The sequence below is a fragment of the Melanostigma gelatinosum genome (genome assembly GCF_949748355.1).
Source record: "Melanostigma gelatinosum genome assembly, chromosome: 15".
In the NCBI taxonomy this organism is placed as follows: Eukaryota; Metazoa; Chordata; class Actinopteri; order Perciformes; family Zoarcidae; genus Melanostigma; species Melanostigma gelatinosum.
In genome coordinates this window covers 13,449,207-13,459,525 of record NC_136648.1, presented here as the reverse complement: position 1 = coordinate 13,459,525, position 10,319 = coordinate 13,449,207, and the positions used below count along the sequence as shown (strand labels likewise).

Below are 10,319 nucleotides of genomic sequence, written 5' to 3'. Positions count from 1 at the left end.
AGACGTAACTGTTACCGTTTGATCCCAAATGAGTTGACCATTTAATACAGCCGAGCGAAGCAACAAATCAAAAATACTTTTACTCTTACCATTATACATCTCCTTTGCAAATTGCATTTTGAAAGTGTAATTGAATCCCGTTCAAGCTTTGTTTTCCTTGTGATATACAGCCTATTTACGTTTGGAGCACAATGTTGAGCACGGCTTTCAGCTTAGGATGGCTTTGGACGAGATTGTGGCAAAGGAAAAAAGACAGGAAATATATAGTTATGAATACAACATCAGGCTAATCACTTGTTCACATGGATCTGTTTTTTCTTTTCCTTCTTTCTACAGTGCAGCAAGTGTGAGGAATCTCTAAAGGCCCCCATACCACCCCAGAGCCAGGCGGCTGATTGACAGGACTTGGCTGGCTGTGGACCCTCCCAGCGTCTCCTCCTCTCTCTCGCTCTCTCGTCCCTCCTTTCCTCTCCCCGGGCTCCCTCCCTCTCTCTCGCTCTCCCTCTCTCTCTTTCTCCTCTCAATCGCAGGGCTGCGCTCACCGACTCGACACCGCCAACAGGGATGCAGCGAGGGCGCAGCGCAGCCTGAAAAATGGCACCACCACGCGTCCTGTGGATCTATCCGTCCCTTTACCTCCTATCACCCCTGCTTCTTCTTTTTCACGCGCTGTCGCCGTGCAGAGCCTTACGGAATTACCCGGAGAATGAAGGTGGGTTGCCCTTGCGGGTTCGTTTGCGTGAACCTTAACTCGCGCGAGGGAGATGACTTGGTTGTGCGCCGCGTTGGAGGCTTGGGGAGCCCCATCCCGCGGCTCCACTTGCCGGGGAAGGAGCGGAGCGGCGGAGACTCCCGTTAAGTGCTCGGCTCGGTTATGAATCATGCATACAGAGAAGCGGAGAACTGTTCGTCACGTTTTTTTTAATGTTTTTAATTTTTTGACGTAGACATTTCACTTTGTGACACAGAGAAACACATTTCATTTAAGTAACCGAACTTATAAAGATGATGCCAAATCAACATTGACGTGGCTGCCAAAATATTTCTTAATTATAGATATCTTCATTATAAAGCACTGATATTTGTGTTTTTCTGCTGTAGCCGACTGCCATCGTCTTCAAAAGAGCAGCAGCAATTACATTACATTTTCTCGCACGCTGCTGCTCAGTTATTGTATTAACATCGATGCCCGGCCTGAAATCAGCCAATGCATTTACTCACTAACTACTCCTGACTGCTTGCTGGGCTGAAACATGGGAGCTGGCTTGTTGAATGGGAAGTTGCACTAAATGGAGAAAAAGGACAGAGCGGCGCGCACAAGTTCTATCTCACAGATTAGTAGGTTATTTGAACTATAATTGGAAGTGTGTGCTGTTTTTTTGCTGGCTTTGCTGTCAGACAGTCTGACTGAGATGATACAGCTGTGACTTGATTGCCACAGTGTGATTCATTTCATTCAGTGATTCCCCAAAGCAGTCAGTCCCGCTCTGAAGCTATGAGCTGGATGATTTGCCTTCATTGATATTTTTCTGTATTTTGTTTTCACTTAATGTCTTTCTCACGCACACACACACACACACACACACCAACTGATACACTCAAACGCTTAACCTTGAACACATGAACACAATGACGGGCTAACAGTCATTTGGCCTGTGTCTGTCTGACTTAATGGTATATGGTGTACGTACATGCCGCTGAATGTATGTCACAGCCCCGTGGAGTTCACATAGAACAAAGGCTCTGGAGGGTATAGGGAGCGAGACACACACACACGCACGCACACACACACACACGCAGAGAGAGAGAGAGAGAGTGGAGTATTGTTTTAACAGCAGGAAACAATGCATGTGAAGGAGACACTAACACACTGTTGAAATATTCATTGAAATGAGCATGAATGATGAAACCAACTGTGTATGTGTGGGGGGGGGGGGGGGGGTCTTAGTCATGTCCAACTCCAGAATTTTTGAGGGGACTGACAGGCCAGAGGGTTTTTTATCGCTATTACACACTTTTCAAATAATGTGCCAGACGGTCCACGTCCATGTGTGATTCACTTGGACTTTCATTCTCCGGTTATTTCTCTCTCCTGCTGTGTCAGACTATTGGCCTAATTGGCAGCTATAAGCCCATTGCCCGACTTGTGTGTGTGTGTGTGTGCACGTACCCCTGATGGGAAAGTAATCCAATGAAGCCATTTTTGCAAACCACTCTCTGCCCTGCGTTTACCTTTTCGGGCCTGCCAGTTTTCCTGCTGTGACTGCAGACTTAGCTGAGGGATTGCTCTTCTTTGTGCCAGTGTGGGTGTGTTTGTGTGTGTACCTCGTGTTTATCTATGAGTGTGCATATTCTCCACCCACGTATCTCGGTAGCCGTGTTATTCCAGGAAATCCTCCCTCTTGAGTCTGCCGAGTAGAAAGCGAGGCTGTCATAAAAGAAGAAAGATAGAGCTCTCAAGGCTCAATTAAGAAAGTCCCTTTGATAGAGCTGATAGTGTTAGCGGGAAAATAGTGTTAAGCTGTCAACAAGCTTCACTACCCGAGCTATTGATCTGCTCCAAAATTGTTGGCATTTACAAGGTTGCGAGAGAATTGTTTGAAGCCGCTGCATACTGGGGGACATGAGAGACGTACAGTAGAGAAGGGTTCAGTCATAACAAGTTGTTCTGATGAAGAGCAGCCTCTGAGGGTCTTTGTTATCGACAGTGTGGGGAGGAAGAGGAGTGTGTGAGTCTCTGTGCACCAGCAGAGGGAGCCCAACACACCCTCTGCCTGAACCCTGAGGGCATACTGATGTAACAGCAGGGCAGATGCTGCAGGTCTCCCCCTTGGTTCATTTCTGTCCTGCTGTCCTCATGCTGACTTTACCCTGGTTCCAACACGGTGGAACTTCTCTCTTTTTACTGTTACTTTGCAGCCACTCCTCCCAGGTTCCTGGGGGGGGGGGGGGGGGGGGGAAAGGAGCAGACAATTTCAATTTTTGTGTCTCTCTAAATATATACCTCCCTCAATCCTGGAAAACACAGCAGCACGACTGGGAGCCCCGTGCTTCCTTCCGCTGCAAGTGCATGTTGATTCGGGTACACTAAAAGAGGTAGATAAATTATTTAACTCCAAAGTCTGACTGAAAATTGCGTGCAAATGGATGCATAATTGAATTAATAATCAAGAGTCAGCAGAAAGGGAGAGGAAACAACAAAACACGGGGAAAGACTTTGGGTTATGTTACGGTCATGAGGTTTACTGTAATCTGTAATTGGTCTTGGAACTACAGCACACGTGAAGCTTTTTATGGGATTGGCCTCAGGCTGCAGGGTGGAGGGGGCTGTATTGCTTTGTAAGGTTAACATCAGGGCGAGCGGTTAGTGCAGAGGCAAGCATATGTAAAGCATGCCCTCCTCACACACATCGTATGATTCACACAGGACCCTGACTGCTGGGTCAAAGGTGCCCCTCTGGTTTAATTGCTTTAATCTATAATGGTTGCTTGTAGTTATCGGCAGAGCCGTACCTCACTAAGTGTGTGTGCGAGTGAGTCCGAGAAACTGCTCTGCTCCCATGTAACAATCGTGACCTTGTACAGAAGAGGACATAGATCTCAGCAGAGACAGACAGCAAGCGCGAGCAGCCTCCCGTTTCTCTCGGCTACCTCCTCCCCTCTCATCCACCTCCAATCCCCTTCATTCATGTCTTCCTTCCCTCACGGCCTCCATCTCTGTCTCCTCGCTTGTCTCTCCCTTTGTCTTCTTCTACACTACCCTCTCGGCCTCTCTCTCTGACCATCAGTAGCTGTGTATGGGGGCGATTGTGGCTAAGTGGATAGCAGGGCCGTCTTTCAATCGGAGGGTCGACGGTTCAATCCCCAATCTCAAGCTCCGGCTCTGCTAGTCGCATGTCGACGTGTCCTTGAGCGAGACACTTAACCCCACAATTGCTCCCGTAGTTGTGCCTGCGGGGTAGAAATGTGATAGACTCTGAATTGTGAGTCGCTTTGGATAAAAGCGTCTGCTAAATGACTGTAATGTAACAGTTGTACAGCCACTGTATGTTTTCTGTATTAAGTTGGAGCCTATATACTGTATCTGCTTAACATGGGGCCATACTGTACACAAGCAGAAATGGATGCATGTGCGTGCACACACAGACACACACTCATCCTATCATAATGGATGACTTGGGGGCACTTTGGTGGTCTTGGTCCAGAGAATAGTGTCATGTGTCCCCGAGGCTGGTTGATGGACTGGGTTATAAATACAGCTCGGTGACAGAAAAGGATTCTGCTGTGAGGGCTTCACCTCATGGTTGCATTGTGTGTTTGTGTGTGTGTGTGTTGAGAGAGAGAGAGAGAGAGTGAAATTATAAAATCCACAGGAGAGAAGCTGTGAGACAAAACAAAAGCGATAAGACAAACCAGAACAAAGAAAAATACATGGTTCTTATCAAACCCTCCCATTTCTACGTGTTCTATTGAGCACCCACAGAGCCTTTGTGTCGTATTTAACAGCAGTCAGTGGGCAGCCAGTGGGTAGTCAGTGGGCAGCCAGTGGGTAGTCAGTGGGTAGTCAGTGGTTGCTAAATGTGGTATTGTATTCAGCCCCACCAATTCAAAGTATTCTATTTTGGTGTTCTGAAGTCCATTTGCCTGAGTAATTGTTTGACATTTGACATTTTCACTTTCTTGCCCAGAAGATCGTTCCCACTCTCTTATAGGCTGAATATGAAGATATGGTCAGCAGCTGATTAGCTTAGCATTAAGGCTGGAAACAGGGGAACACAGCTAGCAGGCTCTGTCTACCAGAAACTCTAAAGCTCACTAACTAACACATTATATATATATATATAAATGTGCGCAAACCAAAGTCTAACAACGACCATTTCTACTTTCAAATGGGCTTCCAGGAAGTCACTGCCTGGCACATAATTCCCCATAAAACCACACAGTCAGTTCTAAAGTGCAACATTTGTTTGTATTAAACAGACGAGATATAACATGTTCATTAGTGAGCTTTAGAGGTACCAGGCTGTAGCTGTTTCCCTCTGCTTCCAGCGTTTATGCTAAGCTAACCATAAACTGGCTGTGCCTTGATATTTACCCGTGTGAGAGTGGTATCTCAGTCGTCATCCAACTCTGCAAGAAAGCAAACAAAAGTACATCTCTCAAAATGTCAAAGTATTCCTTTCAAGTCTGAAACAAGTCTGCTGACTATGAATGCGAAATTCATTCCACATCTCCACCAAATTTGGCAGAATACAAACTTTAATGTGTCAGTCAAGCTGATCTGCTGTTTTCAACAATGATGGGAAAACATCTGGAATGTGTTTATTTATGTAAATGCCCAAGTTTAGCTTTTCTTTTTACGATGTGAACAAATGCAAACAAAAGCTAAATGAACTCTGAGTCACAGCGAAAAATGTAACATATTTATTCTTCACTTCTTTTATGTTCATTTTACTTGCTTTATGGAGTGAACTCATCATCGATATTATATGTTACTGTCAGTGTGCATCGATTCATTTTTTCCCATAAGTTGAAACACAAGACAGCAACTGATTTTCAACACATTTCAGTTCCCACCAGTAAAGTGAACGTGTGTCTTTGTCTCAAACAGCTAGATTGTTCGGCTTGGATGATTCAATAACGTCAAATGAGGCGTTCCGTGATGTCTGATGGCTGTTGTGAAGTTTGGGTATAAGCGGACCCCGTCCATGTCCACTGACCACCCCCCCCTCCGAACAGCCCTTAACTGCTGGTCAAATCACTGATCACTGGGCCTTGACCACTTTGTATTCCCCACTCGAACACACACACACACACACACACTCCAACTCTTCCTCTTTTCCTCTCACGGCCCCTCCTCACTCACATCCCTGCCCCCTCTGTCCTGACCTTTAATTTGTCTAAATTGAATTTGGTTGTTTCCGTACCTCTCCCTCTCGTTCTGTTGTTCTCTTCTTGTTTGCTCTGCGGTCTTGGCTCGTGCCGCGGCTGTGAAAGGCTGCATTAGCCAGCTTTACAAACAAACAGCAGAGGATTTGGGTCAGCCGTAGATATCGTATGTTTGCTGACCAGCGCTCCAACCTTTTCCCTGCTGATTAACTGTGAAGGTTTTATAAAGCCAAAATATCGGCGAACTTGGGAGCTGGAACTTAACTGCCAAATCTATTATTCATACAGCTTCTTCTTGATTTCTTTACAGAAGAGATCATGGATGTGAAAATCAGTGCACATATTCAACCAGTGCATTCTGAAAATCTGTCAAATAGATTCATATCCAAGTACTACTGTGAAGTACAGTAGCCTACCAGTAGTGACTGAAAAAAAACCAGCATTGGTCACTTGTTCAAAGCCTTAAAAAAAATTTTTGTTGAAGTTTATTTTGTGGTTTATTATTTCGTGTTTGGAACTTCTTGTGCATATTTTTGCCGCTTCTCGGATGCCTTCCTGCAAGTTACGAATGCAAATCGTTTTGTCGTTCGTGGACCCCGCTTGCTGATTATTCTAGAGACAGTTGTCTCCAGACACCAGGAGAGCTTACTGTATGCTGTCGATGCATGGATATGGTCTGAAACCACGAGTCCAATAGTAAACTGACAACATACAGGGCCCAGCTCACAAACGATTCTCTGTGCGTTTGGGCTGTTTTGGTGGCATATTCCCCTTAGGACCTTCCCTGCAGTACATCCCCCCCCCCCAAGTCCTTTTTAGCTTCAGGCTTTTGTTAGTTGTGCGTGTTCTGTCTCTCTGTTTACCACTTGATGGTGTCCGCATCAGTGCAAATTTGTTCAATGTTGGATTTGACGGCGGCAGCAGGGCAGACAGACAATCACTGTAGGCGTGTGTGTATATGTCATACGGGTGTGTACTACCAGTAGCAACATGTCTAAACACACATTTATCTGACATGAGATTTCCTAACCGTCTCCACTGCTGTGGCTCACCCCTGAGATTCTAGGCCAATTTACCCTCCTGTGACCAACCACTGTGTGACAGCCGCGCATGTGTGTGTGTGTGTGTGTGTGTGTGTGTGTGTGCTCTTGTCCCATCAGGAGGAATGTCAACAAAGCACGAAAAACGTTACGAAAAGGCCAAAAATGAGAAGCACACACTCTTGAAGAGGGATAATTTAGAGATGAACAGAATTAGCTGTCATCTCTCGCCCCTCGTTCACGCCTCACAAGCTATTTCAACCCAGTTCTTTAAATGAATGGTGGGATGCATCAGAGTTTGAGCATTTGTGGAGGTGTATTTGTTGTGGTTGTTTTTGAATCCTCAAGGTCTCTAGTGTGTGTGTGTGTGTCGTTATGGTTGTGTGTGGATGTGTTTGTTGCTCTTTGCCCTTGATGAGTTGTTGGCATACTGGCAGAAGAAGCTTATTAAATAAAACAATGTTTTGATCCGACTGGGTGTCACAGTTCAACACTGTAAGCATTCAACCATCACGCCTTTCACACGCGCACACACACACACACACACACACACACACGCGCACACACATACACACACACACTCTCCAGAGCCTCTTCAAGCGACAAACTAGGGCAGTGCTCCTGTCATAGCCTGTCAGAATGGCATCTATTCTGTTCTGCTGGTGCTGCCAGTGTATATGAAATAGCAGAGTAGGCTAATTCACTTTCTACCACAGTGGAAGGGGGAGGGAGGTCCAAATATGCAAGCTCAACGAGGTACAGTTCGTCACATACATGAATGTTTTCACAAACATTTTCATCTTTACACACACCATCTGCCTTTTGGGTTGCCAGGGTTTCAAGGCTTTGGAGAAGGTTTTAAATAAACCATGTGCATCCTTTTTAGGAATCACTGTACTACAGCAGCGGCCTTGAAAAAGAGATTCGAACATTACTTTTTGTTTTTACCCATTTGTGACTGCAGTAGAAGACGTCTTATGGCTGTTGTCTTGACTTGTTCTTTGCTGAAAGTGGGCTCTTTGTGATCGATTTCTGTTGTCTTATTGAGGGAAGTAAGAGCGTTTGGTGAACGATGTGGATGTGTTATCCTGTTTATTTTCCTTAGAGAGCTTTGCTGGGTAAATGCGAATATGCGTCCTCTTTGTATCAGTGTAACAGAGTATTGCACAAAATACATGATAAAAACAAAGTGAAATCTTTACTTGTTTTGACATGAAGGATTTGATTAAAGCCGACTTGATTTGATCGTCGTAAACTCTCTCACCAATGTGTCATTTGCACTGTTGTCAAAACTTAAAGTAAATCCATCAATCCGTTGAAACATTTATCAGCTTTGTTTTGCAATTAAAGGGAAAATGATTATCATTATCATTTTGATCCATTTTTCTATCAACTCATGATTCAAACACCCAACTACTATTTAGCCATGCATGTAATAGCTGATTGAATTCCATGGGTGTGTTTCACAGACTCAGCTTCTTACCTTCACTGATCTGCTCCTGTCTGTCACTCATTTGTGAAGCTGTAGGCCACTGTTCAGTTATCCATACAGTCCAACCCAATTTGTGTTTGTCGGAGTGTGGAGGATCAACATTACATTTCTATGACCAGAATAGGAAGTTAGCAAGCAGGGGTAATTGAACTGAATCAAAGAAGAATTAGGATTAGAACTTCATTTAAATACATTGAATTATTCATAGACACATTCAGTTTGCAGACAGCTATCACACTCAAGAGAAGAATAACATTTTCCCTTTTAAATCATTCTAGATCCCATCTCAGCCCGCCCAAAACTCTCATTAAAAAATGAAATGAAAAATAACGCAGATTGTGATATGCCTGCTTTAGGGAAAACACATCCCACGCGCGCAAACAGCACATTACAGAGTCTGTAAATCGAATGTGTGAATACAGTTGTGCCGTTCAATTTCTCACATTCTAACTCGACCTTAATGCAGGCTTGTGAGAATAACTGTACAGGACTCTGTATGAGGAGTTAAAAAAAAGCTTAAAAGGACGGCTGAACCAGTTATAACTCCAAACACTTCAAACCTCTTCTATGTTTGATACATGGCATATGTTCATCAGTGCAGACTTTTAATACAAATATACCAACCGGGGTGTCACGATTTTGATTCTAAGTCAAAAATCGATTGTGATTGTTTTTCCCTCTCCAGCATCGCCTATTCGCTCTCTAAAGATGATACAGCGTTGTTTACGGCTATAGCCTGCAGCTGCACCATGGCCACTGCCAGAAACAACAGAACTCCTGCTTCCATCAAGTCACCATTGTGGCAACATTTTGACTTTCTCTTGAGTTATGTAAACACAACACGTTGCTGAGAGAAAATACAGTTTGTAGGCTGCAGAAGATTTAGAGAACATATTTTACATTTGCTATCAAACTAAAAAAATAGAGGATGTAGGAATTACCTGTAATAAGTATTTTCCCATTACATTTGCTTTTATTTGCATGTACACTAAATGAAATACGGGCAATTTGCCTTTTCCTGTAAGATACATGCAAGGTGCAAGATAGTTCCCCTGACAGGATGCATTCATGTATTCAATATTTCCGCCACACAGAACAATGTCTTAAGGGGGGAAAGGATAACTGAAAGCAAAAGTCACCGGTGATAAGGATAGGAAGGATATAAAGTAACATACAGCTTCAATAAAATGGCACAAATGGAGGACGAGAGAGAAAAAAACAGAGGGAGAAATGACTGATTGAGAGCCTCTGGTGGTTTGTGGATGAGCGGAGAGAGGACTGATGGAAAGACAGCGAGCGAGAAGGTGGAGCAGTTATGGTACGACGCCAGTTTGTTCCTAAAGTTCAGTGCTCACCTCTTCCCACTCCTTCATCCTGCTCTCCGTTGGCCTGTTAGTTGCCCTGACAACACTCTCAATCGTTGAACTGCACTCTCAGTGGAGTGGAAGCAGGGGAAGGTCTGCTGTGTGTGTGGCGGCACTAATACTGAGATAGTGTGTGTGTGTGTACTTGTGTTCAACTGTTTTATTTATTGCATCTGGGTGTATTTGAGTACAATAAGTTATCTCAGTATATGGAGCAAGCTGCAAAGACTTCTTGCAATACTAGAGCATGTACTTGAATTGTGTTGTGTTTTTTCTTTTCTAGTTTTTTAACCTTTTTTGTTGCTTCCGGTACAGACGAACGTGTTATCGATCTGCTCATCGAACTTGCAGCAAAAAAACCAAATACCTGTATCTCCCAAAATATTGAAAATTTCCTTTAGTAATGAAAGAAATATTGGAAATTTGTGTGCATCATTTAAGGATGCACACTGCACACTTTGTCTTTAAGAGTAGTGCAACTTTAATGTTGCATACATACATTATTTGATCGTGAAAAGGACTGAGCAGCATCTT

At 44.1% G+C, this 10,319-nt stretch overlaps 1 protein-coding gene across 1 annotated transcript in view; it reads left to right on the top strand.

Annotated features, from left to right (window-relative positions):
- Nucleotides 1–594: 594 nt before the first annotated feature.
- Nucleotides 595–10,319, top strand: part of LOC306789190 (ephrin type-A receptor 3-like) — a gene marked incomplete at its 5' end in the record, with an annotated part of 76,571 nt that continues 66,846 nt past the window's right edge. The window contains one exon of the mRNA XM_079285011.1: nucleotides 595–712. Within this exon, the coding sequence (XP_079141137.1) occupies nucleotides 595–712 (118 nt within the window). The remainder of the gene's footprint in view (nucleotides 713–10,319) is intronic.